The sequence below is a fragment of the Hydra viridissima genome, unplaced genomic scaffold, assembly GCF_058129835.1.
Source record: "Hydra viridissima isolate aposymbiotic clone 2 unplaced genomic scaffold, HvirCarnegie_v1 scaffold_4, whole genome shotgun sequence".
NCBI lineage: Eukaryota > Metazoa > Cnidaria > Hydrozoa > Anthoathecata > Hydridae > Hydra > Hydra viridissima.
In genome coordinates this window covers 19206897-19225900 of record NW_028324303.1, presented here as the reverse complement: position 1 = coordinate 19225900, position 19004 = coordinate 19206897, and the positions used below count along the sequence as shown (strand labels likewise).

General features: G+C 29.8%; 2 protein-coding genes and 1 long non-coding RNA gene across 3 annotated transcripts in view; 2 read left to right on the top strand and 1 right to left on the bottom strand.

Annotated features, from left to right (window-relative positions):
* The window catches only part of LOC149890339 (uncharacterized), a 210980-nt gene that overhangs the window by 158602 nt on the left and 33374 nt on the right, over nucleotides 1-19004 (top strand). The window lies entirely within an intron of this gene.
* LOC149890342 (male abnormal protein mab-31-like) lies at nucleotides 9505-10559 on the bottom strand. Its single transcript, XM_090085825.1, has one exon. It carries the CDS (start codon nucleotides 10557-10559, stop codon nucleotides 9555-9557), a length of 1005 nt encoding a protein of 334 aa, XP_089941951.1. The 3' UTR covers nucleotides 9505-9554.
* Nucleotides 12600-14316, top strand: LOC149890341 (ATP-dependent DNA helicase PIF1-like). The gene is made up of 2 exons (XM_090085471.1): nucleotides 12600-13425; nucleotides 13626-14316. The coding sequence occupies exon 1, from the start codon at nucleotides 13015-13017 to the stop codon at nucleotides 13405-13407; it is 393 nt and encodes a 130-aa protein (XP_089941597.1). The 5' UTR covers nucleotides 12600-13014; the 3' UTR covers nucleotides 13408-13425; nucleotides 13626-14316.

The window sequence follows — 19004 nt, the reverse complement described above, 5'->3', positions numbered from 1 at the left end:
AGACGGCTCTGGCTTACGTTCTCGTCGTGTCTATCGTTAAAAATGATTTTTATTTTGTTTCATTGATTGATTTCTTCATTGATGGAATTTAGAATTTTAATCATTTACTAAAAGCCAAAACAAAAATTAATAATTAGTTTAGTTCAAAATAATTTAATATAAAAATATTATTTTTAGATTGGGAAGGGGGATTTAAATGCTATTTTTACAGAGAGAATGGATCCTCTGATGCATCTTGTAATTTTGTTAATGTTATTTTATTTTATTTTAAATAAAAGTAATTTAAATCTTTTTCTAAATTGCATATAAAAATTCGATTTTATTTTTAGGTTGGAGGGACGTGGTGGTACACACCCCGTATTTCACTGAATCAATTTGTGTATCGCTAGTAGTAGTAAAATAAAGTTTTTGCATTTGATATTAATTTTTTTTTTTAATAAAGAAAAAAAATGTTATAGAAAAGATTTTTTCATTTTAGGGTGTGTTAACACCTTTACACACACTGATACCCTTACACCCACCCTAAGTCTCATATTTTGCGGTGGTCTGGAAGCAAATAATAACTACTTCTAAAAAATAATATGAAAATCAACTATTTTACCAAAAAAAAAACTTTTTTATAAATAAAATTTGCATTTATTGGTGGTGTAGGTGTTGGTTTGGTACCCCCTCTAGCCTCCCATATACGCCCGGTGGCTAGAAACCAGCATGAATTTGTAGTCTACTCTTATTCCTAACTTTTGATACCAAGTTATAGGCGTTTAAAAAATAATTGACAAATTTATATTAATTTTAGTTAAAAAAAGTATTTTTTTGACCGGCCTAGTCACCAGTATCAAATTTCGAAAGAAGAAATTTATTTCTATGCCTGCATTTTGAAACCAATTCGTTCTTCTTATTCAATAAGGTACCTTCATTAAACATAATAATCATGTACTTCTCATGCAGGCATAGCATGCAACATTTTGTGGCCGGGTTGTACGGTTTGCAATGTTTGATTATCTTTCACTTAACAATAGGTGTGAAATTTTCTTCTTTTATTTTCCATATTTCTTTCGATAGTTCTGTGTCGTTCTTGTATTTTTCAATGTTAAAGGATTTTAGTTTGAAAGGTGTTTCGCTGATGCCGTAATATTTTTTTTCTTTCATTACTGGGTTGCTGGAGGAGATGGTGGCTTGGTAGACTATGTTTTTTGTTAGGGAATTTCGATGTAAAGGACACTTAGTTTTATCGATGCAATTACAAGTTTTTTTCTCTAATGTTGGGGTTTTTTTGCAGCTGGTTTTTTGCAGAATGCTTTGGTTGTAGGAATTTATGATGTCTTTTATGTTCGACATGCAGCTGTAGCTCACTTTAATGTAAATTCTATTGAAAATCTTATGGAGTTTGTGGTTTACTGGGAAATGTTTGTCGACCAGGTTTAAAAACCGCTTTCCTATATTTGTGCAAACATTTTTGCTGTAAGGAGGATTGAACCAGATAATTCTTCGCTTACGACTTTTGTTGTTGACAGGTTGTAAATTGGGGATTTATTTAAGCTTTTGATCGTAATCTGCTTTTTTTAAGGCTTCCTCGTACACATAAGAAGAATTTCTGAAGATTTGTTCGCTAGATGAATTGGCAGACAATCGTAACTCGATGGAATGCGGGATCTGCTTTAAAATGTTAGGAGGATGGTTAGATTCAGCATGAATATAGCTTAAAACATTTTCAGGTTCACTATAAGGCCGGAAAGAGCAGTCATTGAGGTTTAAAGTGACGACAAGATAAATGACTATTTTCAAATTACATTGGATGGAAATAAGTAAGCCATTGTCTTTGAAGATTTGAACAAAGTGCTTTTTTATTCTTTTCATTTGTGTGCCGCTGGTGTTTCTAAATATAGCTAAACCATCGTCTCGATATAGACCAAAATTAGCTTTGTTACAATGTTTCGATAGTTGGAAACTTTCTTTCTTTTCTTTTCTTTTCTTTTCTTTCTTTTCTTTTCTTTTCTTTCTTTCTTTTCTTTTCTTTATTTCTCTATTGGTTTCTTTCATTTCTTTACTTCTCTATTGCTTTCTTTCTTTATTTCCTTTCTTTCTTTCTTTATATCTTTTCCTTCTCTTTTTCCTAATATGACGTCAGAGAACACGATACAATTTTTGCAATTTGTAACGGTTTTTATAGATTTTTGATTTGTATTTCATGGCTGATGATTGCCGCTAGGCATGAAACTTTAAGTACCATACATAGTTGTTGTTTCTTCGATATATTATATATATATATATATATATATATATATATATATATATATATATATATATATATATATATATATATATATTAGTAAAAAACACTTATGTATCTTCAACAAAATGTTTCTCCTTATATATATATATATATATATATATATATATATATATATATATATATGTACGGCCTCATTAAAGCTTAAGCTTATATATATATATATATATATATATATATATATATATATATATATATATATATATATATATATTAGTAAAAAACACTTATGTATCTTCAACAAAATGTTTCTCCTTATATATATATATATATATATATATATATATATATATATATATATATGTACGGCCTCATTAAAGCTTAAGCTTATATATATATATATATATATATATATATATATATATATATATATATATATATATATTAGTAAAAAACACTTATGTATCTTCAACAAAATGTTTCTCCTTATATATATATATATATATATATATATATATATATATATATATATATATATGTACGGCCTCATTAAAGCTTAAGCTTATATATATATATATATATATATATATATATATATATATATATATATATATATATATATATATATTAGTAAAAAACACTTATGTATCTTCAACAAAATGTTTCTCCTTTGACAGGTTCATCAGGAAGTTTCCTGAACAGCTTGTTGAAGATATATAAATGTTTTTTAGTATTTTATTTTATTACTGCTCTGTTCTTTAAGAAGATTGAGCACCCTATTCGTAAAATATACTAACATAATCTCTCTTTCTCTATGTATATATATATATATATATATATATATATATATATATATATATATATATATATATATATAATATATACATAAATGTATCTGTAAAAAATAGATTATTTATGATAGTCATATAACTTTGTGTTAGATTAACATTTTATAAATTCATTCATTCTGTTTTTAGTATTCGTTCTACAAAACACGTTGAAGAATTTGAAAGATAATCTTTAAAAATGTTTAGATCGAAGACGAGCTCTTACAAGATCTGGAGCTGGAGCAATTTCCTTACCAAAGTGTAAATACTTTGATCAGATAGTTTTCCTTCATGAAAAATGTTCCAACAAACCAACTGACAGTAATTTAAAATTGACTACTGAGTTGACAAATCCTATAAACCTGACTGAGAGTAATATTAGTTTTACTGCAGAACTGACAACCCCGCCTACTATTTCTCATCCTTTTATACCTTCAGATGATTCAAGCGAGAAATTTATAGATATACGTGTAAATAAGAAGCAAAAATCAGTTATAGAAAAATCGGATAACCTTTTTTTAGAGCAAATGAAAGGTCTTGACATTCACGTAGTTGATTCTTTGGAAGAAAATAATAAAACAATCTGTGAAATGTCTTCTTTTTGTAATAGTCTTGTTGTAATAGTGTTGCAAGGATTACCAATAAAAAAGGCAAGATTAGCCAAGTTAAAAATAAATCAACTTTTATTTTGTTAGTTTATTTTGGAGTTGAATATGAAGACATTTAGAAGTTGTATTTTACTAGTTGTATTTATTTTTCTCTTAAAGATAAAAAACAAAAAAGTAATTATTATTAACTAATATATTATGCTTTTATATATAATATAATGTATAATAAGTTTAATTTTATTTTAGTCGCCTTACGATATTTAATTGCCAATCTACTGCACCTTCTTGATTAAAAAATTCTTTAAAGGAGTCCCATATTTTTTTTGCAGTGTCAGAGTGGTTATTTGATGTACTATTTATAACTAAACCATTTACACTTGGTGCCTCTTTTCTCCAATCACCAAGTTGAGTTCCATTCGATCCATCCTGATCGACATAGTTTGAAGGGCAGTAGTCAATATTGTTATTTATATTTTTAGTCATTAGAAACTTATGTAAAGCAACTACAGCCTTTGTCATTGCAATAACATTTTCAACATTAGCTACAATTGGTTTTTGAAAAACACGAAATCTACACTGCAATACCAAAGGCATTTTCAACAACTCTTCGTGCTCTAAGTCTATAGTTGAAAACAAGTTTATCAGTTAAAAGATTTTTAAAAGCATAGGGTTTCATCATGTGTCTTTTTAACCCAAATGCATCATCTGCAACGAAAACATAGGGCAAATTTTTTTTAGAATTATTAGATATTTTTGAATCTTTTGGAATTTTTAAAATGTTGTTCTCTATGGCAAATCCTAATTGACTATTGTTGTAAACACGTCAATCACTTTGTCTGCCACTATCACCAATATCTAACAAAATAAAACGGTACTTCACATCAGAGACGGCCATCAATACTATACTATGTGTCTTTTTATTGTTAAAATAGCTTTACCCTGATCGATTTGGAGCAAACATTTGAACATGCTTACCATCAGTGGCACCAACACAATGTGGAAAGTCCCATCTTGTTTCAAATTCCTGTGCAATTTTTTCCCACTCAGTTTCAGAATTAGGCGCTTTTACGTATTCTCGTAATAAATTGTTCCAAGTAGCACTACAAGTTTCATAAACTATTCTACCAACAGTGGTTGGTGACACTCGATAATTAGCCGCTATTATAGTGTGTGCATCCCCAGTTGCCAAATACCTTACTGTTATCGCAAGTCTTTCTTGTGCACAAATAGGTTTACGCATTTTCGTATTAGCTTTTTTTATATCAAGAGCCACAATTTGTAAAAGTTTTTCAAAAGTTGAAGGGGACATTCGAAAATATTTTAAAAAAATCTCATGATCATAAAGTGTCAAATCAATAAAAAGAGTCTGATATTCCCCCGTTAACTTTCTTTCGTTTTAAATCTTTCTTATCCAAAAACGTCTTTTTTTCTTTTTTCTTTTTTCTCTTTGCCATATATAAATATTCATGTATAACTTTCTGACAAGAAGTAAAAACCTTAACTTTTCCATCTTCTTTTTTATTAGGGTAAACTGACCTATATATATATATATATATATATATTATATATATATATATATATATATATATATATATATATATATATATATATATATATATATATATATATATATATATATATATATATATGGCCACATCGTTCTTATTATTTAAAAATAAAAATTCATTTAGTGTTACATGAATAAATAAATTTAAACATAAATAGGAATATTTAGGGATGGATATAATTCAGAAAAATTTTTAATAAAATCAAACTGATATGTGTTTAAGCATCAGTTTTTCTGATGCTAGCTAAAAGACTTATTTCTGGCCGCTGAGACTTAATTCAGGCTGCTTCTTACCTAATTCTGGCCATCGGCTAGATTTAGGCATAATTTCTTTTCTAAATTACATGTTTTTAAACAGAAAAAAATTCAATTGAAAGAAGACACATTACATAAGCAGGAAACTGGAACACCAAAGTTCAAGTTAAAATAAAAACAACATAATAAAAACAAAAGAATAATATATTGTTCATTTTTTTTTTTTTCCTACAGTTTGGAAGTTTTATGTTTTTTTTCCTCCTGTTTTTTTCTCTTTAACATAACATTTTCTTCTCTTTTTTTTTTCATTGATTAATTTTTTTTGAAAAATTAAAGGGTGGTTAAATTTTAAGGGCCGATGTTGAATGTGAACCAAACCTAAACGTAAATTATTTTTCTGTATTTAATGTGTCATTTCTCAATTTCAGACTGACTCAATTTGAACCATGGAAAGTTAAACAATCGAGCAACGCGTTAAAGTTATTCAGGCCTATTATGAAAATGGGCGTTCAAATCAAAATGCATATCCAATGCACCCACAAAGACTGACTGTTTGGTGTGGTTTATGGGCTGGCGGCATCATCGGACCATATTTTTTTAAAATGATGCCGGTCTGGCAGTTACTGTGAATGGTGTTCGCTATCGTGAGATGATAACGAACTTTTTATGGCCCGAATTGGACCATATGGATGTGGAGGATATGTGGTTTCAACAGGATGGTGCCACTTGCCACACAGCTAACGAAACAAAGGCTCTTTTGCGCGAAAAATTCAATGGCCGTGTTATCTCACATGGTGGCGATGTCAATTGGCCGCCAAGATCATGTGATTTGACACCGTTGGACTTCTTTCTTTGAGGGTATTTAAAAGAAAAGGTGTACGTTGATAAGCCAGCAACAATTCAAGAGCTAAAGAATGAGATAATTTGGCACATTAACGGCATAGAACCTCAATTATGTCTCAGCGTCATCGAAAATTTGCACCATTGGATGAAAGTGTGCCGCCGAGGTCGCGGTGCCCATTTGACCGATATTTTATTCCATACATAATTGAATCATACCATATTATCATAATAAAAAGATGTTACAATAAATTCCTTAATAATTTGTGTTTTATTCAATTTTAACATCGGCTTTTAAAATTTAACCACCCTTTACTTTGGTTTCAATGCAGTTTTGGTTTTTTTAATGATTTGAGTGGGATATGTTAAAACATCAGAATCTGGATCTCCTGGAAAGGATTGATTTTTAAATGGAAAATTTTGATAAACACTTGAAGCTGTTATTTCTATTTCGTTCATGGGAACTTTCTGAGTTTTAATATTTTCTATTACTATATTTTTTACTGGGGATGGATTAGGAATAGCGTATGTATGGTCAAAATTTAATATTAAAGAATGCGTTTTTGCTAAAGATGTAGAAACAGAAAACTCAACATCTTCTTCAATTGATTGATTCAATTGATCAACATAGCATTCTGCTGTTTCACAATAGTCATTAGATACTTGAGGTAGGTTGCCTAAATTTTTCAACAGATTCTCATTATTTTGATAACTGGGTTCTATGTATAAAGAATTAGGCATGTAAGCTTCAGGTGGAATTATATTTGGATTATATGGATAAATTCCACAAGCTCGAAAACCAGATATAATATTATTTGGGGTAACAGATTCGTTCCAAGCCTGCTTCATCAATCCACAAAAACTTACTCTTGTCCCAGGAAAATTACTAATTAAATTTTCACATGCTTTTCTGTAAGCTTTCTTGAGTGGACCAAATACTGATCGATCAAAAGGCTGAAGCCAGTTAGAAATGTGAGCTAGCAATTCAAAAATATGTATTTTGTTTGCCACATCTAATAACTCTTCGAAGTTGTGTGAGTCATGGCCATCTAAAATAAGTAACTGAGGTCTGTCAGAACCAATTTTTGGAAGAAATGATTTGTTAAACCAGAGAAATACAATTCCCTGCTTAGTCCATCCACTATCAGAAACACTCCATGTGTTTCCTTCTGGTGCATTTTCAATTTGAAAGCTGTTGAGTGACCTATTTGTTTTTCCTTTTACTATAAAATGAAAATAATGCATTGACACATGCTATAACAGTGATTGTTTCCTGATTACCTAATGTACGACTATGTAGGTACTTTACTCCTTTTTTAGCAATTATTTTCCCAGGGCAATAATCAAACTGGATTCCAGTCTCATCCATATTCCATATATTCTGTGGTTTACTAATTAAATTATTTTCCATTAATACACTTTTAAGAATAGAAAAGTTTGTTGAAACTTTACAAGCATTCATACACTGATGTCTAACAGTAGCTGTAACTTCTGGTTGACGTAAAGCTATCTGTTTGTGCCTTTTGCACATCCCACGCCACCATTTTTCAGAAGGTGTTCCATTTTTGAATGATTTATTATGCTTTGCAGCAAAGTTTTCAGCATATTTGAGAAACTGAGATCAGCCAAATCCTATTCCTAATGCTGCACGATTGCATGCAAAATCAACTATTTTGTTTTCTTCTTCATCATTTAGAAGGGTGGGATGACCAGGCTTGGCTCCCAATTTTGTTTTTCCAGAAAGTCTAACCTGCAGAGAACATCTTGGAACACCAAAACCTTTACATGCTGCACGCTGTGAAGATCCATTTTTTACAGCTTTAGTAGCTGATATCATAGCTGCATCACTCCATAAACAGTGTTTTTCACGTTTACTTCTGAACAATTCTTCATTTTTTTTAGAATCTTGTAAATTTTTTCTTATTTTAACTTTCTTAATTTTTTACATTCTAATAAGAAATTTCAGAGTTCTATAAAAAACATAAATATTAAACTATAAGATAGTTATTAATATTTAACAAATGTTCTTGCATAAAAGTGAACATAGCCATAATATATGTAAATGCGTATCTATAACATTCGTTATTATACAACAAATTTAAAATATCATTATGCAAAAAAGTATTTAATAAAGACCATGGTCATGTATCAAGGCCAATATATAGAATTTTATTTATAATATGGTATTTGTAACGTAATGTTATAAAAATATGTCATAAATTAAATTAATCTACTTAAAATAAAATTTATCTTAATATAATTAGTACAGAAATGCTTAATGTTCAACGTCGTTTCGTCATTAGTTCCTAGGCTTTGAATTAGTTACTAGGCTTTGTAAGAGCGCGTTCTTTAAATGCACGCGGCCATTGGAGAAAGATCTTTTGAGCGAGTTAAAACTTTTTTCCTTTTGGAATTTAATTATTAGTTTAGATATATTACATAAAGAATCATCTTAATCAATTATATATCATATTATAATTGAAGTAAGTATATGAAATAGTTATATATACATTTTTATCAGATAAAGTAGAAAGGATTAAAATTTTTATTAGATAAAGTAGAAAGGATTTAAAGTAGAAAGGATTTTAGTTTTTTAAATCGTTTAGATTTTGTTTGTTTTAGTTTTTCTTTTAGCAGTTTTATTTTTATTATTTTATTTTTTAGAAAGAAAATAGGGGTATGGATGTTATTTAAAGTTATACTAATCCTATTTCCATAAAAGGGTTATTAATACTTTGAAATTTCTGTGATGCTATTTACTATTTTTTTTCTTCTTTAGAAAATTTAGAAAAATAAATTAAACTTTTGTGCCAACACTACCAACGCATGTCAGGTAAAACTGCAGTTAAGCGGCGTAAAATAATTTAATATTTTTGCTTTTAGCGCTCTCGCTCGCAGAGGCTAAAAGTTCTTAAATAATTATAAAAACCAAAGTAGATAAATTTCAAAGTAGTTATTTTTTAAATACCTTTTTTTTAAATATTTTTGTTTTTTGTTTTTATTGTTGATATTTAATTATTTTATCATTTATATTGTTAATATTTACTTATTACATAATTAAATATGTAAAGAAATTTAAACTTTTATATTTTATGATTGTATAATTTTAGTTTGTTTTAGACAAACTTCTTATTAGAAATATAGAATATAGGATACTACAATTATTGTTCTTGCTAATATATTTTTAAAAAATATGTGGCTATGAAAATAGCCGTTTTATTTATCAATTACAGAGGATACTGACGAGACACACAAGATAGAAATGCCGAAAATATAGGAATATCTTTAAATGTTTGACGCCAGATAAATTCATGAAGATGTGATGTAAACAAGTCTTCACGCGTACCAAACTGCTGTCGAAGTTTACGCTTGACACGCATCCAAAGGTTTTCGACGTTTTGTGTATGAACATCGCTATCAAGGGGATTAACAAAATTGCGTTCATGCACGACAACTGAATGAGAATATATCCCATCTTGGAGGTTATCTAAACCAGCATAAGAAGCCCAGCCATCGGAAACGATATGACTTCCTGGCAAAATAAACCTTTCTATAAGGTTTTTGAGAGTTTGTGCATTCCGATCTGGAACTTCAACTAAGAAGCACTTGCGTGACTCTCTCTCGATTCCACCAAATACCCAATGACTTGGGCGCCACTGCCCCCGATGATATTTACGGTGAAAGAATTTAGATTCGTCAATTTCGACTACAATTGGTGTCCCGTCAGCATTAATACCCCCTATAATTGTTGGATTTGTTTCCAGGTAAACTTCGCAGACATCTCGGCAAAAGTTTCCCCAATCACCTAATGTATGGCTAGCGTCATTCATACAGGCTTCATGTTGTATATCGCTCTGTGACATATTGCGACTCCAGCCATAAATATAACAAATCAACTTTTGAAGTGTCAACCTACTTTGACTGAAGAAGGATCCCTCTCTTACACTTCGCCGCTGTTTGCAACCTTTACAATACCACCGGTAACCATCTGTGGCATCTTGATATGCGTTTAGCCCAAACTGACGTTGGCACGTATCACAGTACATACTATTTTTTATCAATCTGCGCTTTGCTAACCACTGTAAAGCAGATAATGGGTGTTTAAAAGAGTAACCAAGCTCCATTAAACACCAATTTTCTTGCAACACACGTGGTTCAGCCAGGATTTCATCTTCAGCAACAATAGTTGTTGGAGCACTTGGTCTCCCACGACCAACACGTTGCATAGCCATCTAAACGAAGATTTACCATGTTAACTAAGAATAACTATTTACTTAATATAAACGATTTATTCAGTGCAGAATCAATTAATAAAATTAATTTTTGTATATATAAATATAATACGAATATAATATATAAGTAATAGAAATGAGAAAATAAGAAAATTTAACAGTGACTATTACTTTTACTTATCTTTTGTATGAGGCTTTTCTTTTCTTTTCTTTTCTTTTTATACATTTCGAATTTTTCCATATTTCGAATGTGGTTTTCTTTCACGTTTCGTAAAGTTACTTTCAGATAAATTTTTTTCATTTTCACCATCGCAGAGTTTAATCAAGCGAAAATTTAAAATTATTTTACGCCGCTTAACTGCAGTTTTACCCGCATGTCACATGTTAATGTATGCAAAGGTTAAATTTTGTTATGAGGATTACAGTTCTTATGAAAAAAAAAAGAAAAGAAGAAGGTAAAGAGTATTGTTTGTTAATATATATTTTGTTTACTTTGAATCTTTTTAAATTTTCTTGCATCATTTTTAAAATTTTTGTTTGCACACATTTATTGTTTGCATATATGCTTTTTTGATATGCATGTGTATGTGGTAATAAGTGCTTCATAGTTGTTTTATCAATGTGTTTTTGTAATAATGTAAAGTGTTTTTTTATTGTTTGTGTATGTGTTAATATGTGTTATATAATTGTTTTAAAAATGTATTTAAATATGTATATAAAGTGTATATTTAACCTTATATACTTATTTAAACACATTTATTGTGTTTATAGTTGGTACATATGTTTATATTATGTTGTTTCCATGTTTTTAAAGTACTGTAACTTGGTAAACATCTACCTGAAAATAAATTATTGTATTTTAGAGAAGGAGCAGAACAAATGGCTTAAGATCTTGCAACTCAACGTGATATGCACCTAACGGCATGGTTTAAGTTAAATACTGAAAATGAAAGAGCACATTGCTATTCTTATGTAGACATTCCTTATCACTTTGTATTTGATGATAAACATTGTAAATGGAAGGTTAGACAAAGGGGTGGTAATAAGGTGATAGTAAGAATGGATAAAGTTAATCCAACTGGAGAATTGTTTTTTCTTAAACTGTTACTTTTGCAAGCAAAAGGAGCAACGTCTTGGGAGGATGTGCGTACTGTTAATGGTATTGACCTTGAAATGTTTCGTGAAGCATGTGTTTTGAAAGGTTTGTTGTAAGATGACACTGAATGGCAGAATACTCTTTCTGAGGTGGTTTTAACACGTATGCCAAAGCAAATTAGACAGTTGTTTTCAATTATTTTCACCTTTTGTGAATCTGACAATCCTTTACATCTCTGGAATACATGCAAAGCTTTTATGATGAAAGATTTCATTCACCCCTCAATCCCACTTCTAATAGCTGAGCAAGCTACTCTTGATCAAATTGAAAAGATTATTAATGAAAGTGGTAAAATGCTGGCTGATTACAATCTGCCTGTTATTGATGAGGTTATAGGCTTAAATCTAGAAAATTTTGATGAAAATAATCATCAACTATATTGTTAGGATTCAAAAAGCATATGATTATATAGTATCTACATGGCCAACAAGTGTGATATCGAACGAGCATTTGTTAGCGGCTGGGTTTTTATGCTCAAAAAAATCGAACGCGATTAAACGACGAAATGATTGACGCTTTCAAAAACAAATATAATTCATGTGTAGTCATGTATATTCAAATTATTTTTAATTATAATTTTTGTTTATATTGTGTTACCTTTTTAATATATTGTCTTATAAAATTCTGAAGTTAATTCTGATGACACACAATCTAATGAAACTCTGTAACTTCGTTTTTTATCAGTCTCTGTTTGTTAGTAACTTTCTGCAGCGCAAGAATTGTAAACACAACGTTTTTTCGCCATTTTTGTAACACACTAAAAGGCGGCTGCTTAGGTAATTTAAAGGGAAACACGGCACTGGAAGTTGCTCATTGAACAGAATTCTTAGTAACCAAGAATTATCTTCGCTAAGATTTTTAATCATCATTTTCAATCCATTGTGTGTAAAATGTTCTTTGCATTTGCAATGGGTGCAGAAGTTTGCATTAATTGAAAATATGAGAGTACAAGATGGGGAAGGTGAATTTTCCTAATGGCTACTAAAACTTGGGAATGGAACAATACCTGTCAAAGAGGAGGATCCTTTTAAAGGATGCATTGAAATACCAAATCAGTGCATTATTAGTGAAAATGAATCGATTGTTGAAAAGATTTTATGGAGATGCTGATCAAAATGATTATTCTAAACGCGTGATTTTAACACCAACTAATGTTGATTCATTATCAATGAAGAAGTGCTTGAATGTCTGCCGGGTGAGGTAAAAATTTATTTAAGTGTTGATCAAATTGATACTGATGACCTTAATGAAAGAAATAATTTTCCTGTTGAGTTTTTGAACAGCTTAACTCCTTCAGGTATGCTCCCTCATTGCTTAAAATTGAAAATTGGTTGTGTAATTATGCTACTTAAAAATTTAGATCTCAAAGCTGGGTTATGCTATGGTACTCGAATGAAAGTTTGTGCTCTTCAAAATAATTATATTGATGCAGAGGTTTTGACAGGTGTTTCTGGTGGTAAACGGGTTTTTGATCCTCAAATTCAGTTGGCTCCATCAGATTCTAATTTACCTTTTGTTCTGAAACGTTGTCAGTTTCCTGTCAGATTGGCTTATTCAATGACAATTAATAAAAGTCAAGGTCAAACATTGGATAGAGTTGGGGTATATCTCAAAAAACCGTGTTTCTCTCATGGTCAACTATATGTTACATGTTCAAGAACTAGAGCATTTTATTTTTGTTTTTCAAAATAGATAAATATCTCATTCAAGGTATGGTAGTTGAAAAATGTTACACAAATAATGTTATATTTTTTTTAATATTTTAATTTTTTTTTTCATAGTTTTTGATAAATATACCTGTCATTTAATATGTTTATATGTGTTATAATATGTTTATATGTGTTATATGAAACCATATTTGTTTATAGCTGTATATATGTTTAAATTATGTTGTTTCCATGTTTTCAAAGTGGTGTGAGTTGGCATTACATTGAGCAAGATTGATAACCTTGCCAGCCAAGCGGTGTACATATAGCAGAGGTGTGACTTGGCAACATTTAGTGCCAGGCGGTGTTACTGCTTTAGAGCTAGGTGTTGTCTAGCCTTTTAAAATTATTCTGTAAATACATAATAATGTCTGTAAATGTTTAGGGTAATGTGTATAAGAGAGTATGCAATCTTGATCTTTAAATCTAGGGTGTTTTAATGTCCTAAATTTGAAGTAATTGAATAACTAATATTGAACATAAAAACAAATATTCTTTTATGTAGTTATATGTTTAGTAAAAAGATAAATATATAGTTAACTTTAAATTGGTTTTCTAATTTTGCCTTTCATATTTTAATTTGGTTTGTTATTTTCGCTGGATTTTAGGATCAAGGGTGTAAATATTCTATTGTTATGTGTTATTGCTGTGATGTTTTGTGTTGATAGACTGCTTGGCTTACCTTCACGTTGGTGTCTATTGTTAAAAATGAATAATAGGTAGTTTCATTATTGGAACTTACTGCTTTTATTTATTTACTAAAAGCCAAGACAACATGCTAAAAATGCAGTTTATATCTTAATTTGATTATTTTTTTTATATATATTAGTATTGTTAATCCTTTTGCACTTCGAAACAGATTTTATAGATACATTTTCGAAATATGTTTATAATAACTGCCATGTCAAAATAGGTTACTATAAATAGGTTACTATAAATAGGTAAATCGATTTTCAGTTTTTATGTGGTTTTTATTAAAGATTTACGGTTGACGCATTTATACGATTTATAAAAAAAAACCTTTTATTGTAAATTACCTTTTATTGTAAATTTTTGTCAGTTAAAATGATATAAATATATGCAATTAGTTCAATTTTTTTAAAATTTTCTCTATTTTATGCCTAATAATTTGTTGTACGTAACTTAGGGGGGATCTTTTTAAACGGGGGGTGAAGATTTTAGTTTTGCGCATTTGTCAAATATCGAGTTACTTAAATTTTGTAAGGTGTTTAACTAATTAATTAGCTTAGTTTGCATTTGCAACACTTTTGAGGAAAGAAAAAATTCTTATTTATGTTAAATTCTTAAATATATTAAAAAGAAAAAGTTCTTATACATGTAAATCATTGTTTTACATTTTATTGTTCTGGTAAAAGGTCTCCATCAAAAACTTGATTACTCTTAATATGAATAACTCTATTCTCCTGACCACCATTTTGGCAAAAACGGGGAGGGAGGTCCTTTACTAAAAACTGTTGAAACAAAGAGGGCATATATAAAAATGGTCAGATTAGTGCCATATATAGTAATGGTCAAATGATCAGTTATTTTTAATAAATTTATTTAGTTGTGTGTATTTAACGTTCTAAAGTCTATTTCCTTTTTTTTTTGAAGAAACATGTATCAAGGGGATACCAAATAATTATTAACTCATGTATAATTTACATTCGCTTTATAATCTTATTAATTAAAGTTCATGTTATAAAAAATATTACAAGAATTTAACTTTACTTTTTCGTCAATTAAAAGCATGACGAAGTGATATTATTTTGTGTCAGTACCTAAAAACGTACTGTTTTGAACTTAGCAATGCCTAGGAAAATGATTCTGCCTTACACTGATATGACCTATGTCAGTTGTAAATTACTCAATGTTAATTAATTGGTAAATTATTTTACCTCCGCATTTTTTTTTTTTAAATTTTACAGATGGTTTAATTTTTTCAATTTGAAGGCGTTTTTCTAATTGGGTATTAGTTAAGGTTTCGCAACCTTTAATTGTGGAAAACAGCCACACTAAATAACAGACCGACCATAACCCGTATTACGGGTTGCTTTTTGCTAGTAGTTATAAATAATACTATGTTTATAAAGAATACAAAGTTAAGTTTGGATTACTTTTAAACATTACATAGGCTATATACATAATACAATGCAATATATATACATTTATGTCTATACAAAGTCAGACTTGTAAAATTGACTTGAGCGAATGCGTAAACGAGACTTGAAAATTTCAAGTTCGCGCTTGAGAAACACTGATCTCAAAATATAACTGGATAGCGTATTCAATTGTCTTTTTCAAAGAAATTTGGAGCCAAAATTGGCCTCCCAAGATGGCGGCGACCGGAGCTCTTAGCGGTGAATCAATGTGTATTTTAAAAGGCTTTTTACAGAAATATTAAAGAAAATAAATAGAGTTTTGAAAGAAAAACTAGACTATAAAATAAAGTTTTTAAAACTTTAAAGAAATAAAATGATTTCTAAAAAAATCAGATAAAGTAATTATTTAGATACTAAGGTACAAAATATTCGATATACTTTTAAGTGCAATTTACGATTAAATAATATTTATGCATAATCTGTGTACCTTTTAGTTCATAGTTACCCAATGCAGTGTGCTAGAAGGTTGATAACATAACTGTATGGTAAGCGGCAGTTAAGGACTGAAGTTCCCAAAAAACGGTTCTTCGGTTCTTCGGTTCTTCGGTATTTTTCGGGGAATCGAAAGGAATCGAAGGTTTCGGTTCTTTATCGAATAGGAATCGAAAAGAACCGAAGTTATCGGTTCCTTATAAAAAAAGGAATCGCAAAGAACCGAAGTTATCAGTTCTTTATCAGAATAGGAATCGAAAAGAACCGTAAATTGATTACTCACCTTTTTTTTAATAATATACTTCCGTTATAATCAATATTTACGATTCTTTTCAATATTTTCAATTATTTCGGTAATTTCGATTCTTTGTAATAAAAACGGTAAATTTCAATTATTAATTAAAAAATCGCTTTTATTGTAAAGAATCGTTTTTATTACAATTACGTTTTCATAATGGCGTGCGAAATTAAATTCAAATTCATTCAAATTTAATTTCCCGCCCCTAAGGGATTCCCCTTTACCAGTATAAATAGTGTGGTTTTGTGAAAATCTAATCAGTTACAATTTATTGTTTCACAAACAACTCTTACAAACAACAACAACATTACAATTTACAACAATGTCTCAAGTTAATGATGCAATTTGGAATTACTTTACCAAACTACCAGAAGTGACAGTGAATTCTGTCACCAAAAAGAAAACTTATAAATCAAGTTGTAATCAATGTCAAGCAGTGTTAACTTGCTGCCATGGAAGTACATCAGGAATGAGTAAACATTTAGGGTAAGTAATGTTTTTTCAATTTTTTCGGTAATTTCGATTCTTTTTAATATTTTCAGAATTTTTGCAATTTAAGTTAATATTAAGTAAAGATTTACTTTATAAAAAAATTAAAAAATAACAATAGTTCTGAATAATTAAATAAACATAAGCACTGATTATTGTTTATTATACAGTAACAGCTAACAGTAATACTGTTTGTTACACTTAATTTAATATAGCTCCATCTATAGGAGTTATTTCAATTTTTTCGATTCTTTTCAATATTTTCAATTATTTCAGTAATTTCGATTCCTATCCCTATAATTATTTAATTTAAATCTTTTTTTATACAGATCTCAGCATCCCATTCAAGCCAAAGCTTATCTTAAGGCAAAGAATGACAAGGTAGTGCAACTGGCTGCTGACAGGGAGGAAGTTGAAAAGGAGCTTGATAGATCTTCAAGTTTGAGAGGTTTCTTTCCAGCCACAACCACTAGTAAAAAAAGGGTGGATAATCTTAGTAAAAAGTCTCCACCATCTAGTCAGCAAGGTGGTCATGAAAAACTTCAAGTAACTCTGGATGAGTATGTTAAGGTGAGAAAAATATTGTAATTTTTTAGTAGCTTAAATAATCGTTTTTATAACATTCTACCGTTTTTATTTGTAAATATTCGAATCAAAATCAAGCCCAAATTGGTAAATTGAGAAAAAATATTTCTTCAAAAAAAACTCGGATCTTTTGGGCGCCGTTTGGGCCATGCAGAAAAGACTTTTTTTCTCAATTTACCAATTCGGGCTTGATTTTGATGAAACTAATGTTAGAAATCTATTTTTATATTCAATTAGAAACTTTTGAGCCCTTTTCCAAATTTATAATATACTTTAAAGTTTAATAACTTTGTAAATTAATAAAAAGTTAAATTTCCACACTAGACAACAATTTAATGATTCCAAATTAATGTCCTTTTTGCTCTAAACTCAATATTAACAAAGTTATTGAGGTTTAAAGTTTTTGATTTGACCTGTCACCTAACAAGTGCATGTAGATTTAGTAAACACGTGTTTTTCAAACGTTTCAAAACTTTAAAGGCTTTTAACTTTAAACTTCTTTGTTTTAATAGATAGAGTGATTAGCACTGTCTCTAGAAACTGCAACAACTTACCCATATATATTAGGTTGTCAGGTCTTGTTTAACGTAATTTCGATTCCTTGCGGTAATTTCGATAATTTCGATTCCTTTCGATATTTTACATTTTTTTTATTATTTCAGATAACTAAATGGGATTCACAAAGCAGCTGTCAGCTTGATTTTGATACAGTTCTCACTCTGGCCTGCATCATGTCAAATCTTCCTTTCAATATTGTGGAAACTCCAGGAATGAAGTTGCTCTTGAACTATTTGGCACCAAAAGCAATCATAAAAACACCAAAAACACTTGCCACAACAAAGCTTGACATGATTCATCATAATGTTGAAAAGGCAATAACCAATCAACTTGAGGAAGAAGTACCAGAATGTGAAAGTGTAGCTTTTACATCAGATGGTTGGACTGCAAAAAATGATGATCCTTTTGAATCTCTCACACTCCATTACATCAACAGTGATTTTGAGTTGAATTGCCAGGCTCATTGAAATAGGAAAACAGGTCCTTTACTTGCCAAAGGATTAGACACTATGATTTCAAAATATGAAGTCTTGGCAAGGCCTGACCTAGAAAGAACATGTATGACTGATGGTGCAGCTGTCAGTTTATCAACTTTATTGGACAAGCAATTGGTGTGCGTTGATCACATGTTGAACAATTGTTTGAAAGACACATTAGAAAATGGTGAGGTTAAGGTAATTGTTGATAAGTGCAAGAGACTTGCTCAAAGGACACATCAAAGCACTAAGGATTGGTATGAAATCAAACAAGAATGTGAATCTCTAGGGTGTAATCCAATCAAGCTAATCCAACCAGTGCAAACAAGATGGAATTCAAATGCAATGCTGTTCAAGTCAGTGTTAAGAAATGAGCAAGGTTTGAAGTCTGTCAGAGATAACAGCCTGAATGCAAACTTGACAATACTTATACCAAGTGATGAAGATTTTCAAGTAATTGCAGAACTTCATCCTTTCTTGGCAAAATGTCAAGAATACTCAGAGATTTGGTCCTCAGATAAAACACCTACAGTTCACAAGATCCAACAACACCTCTTTTCATTGATTACTATGTGCCATAGGA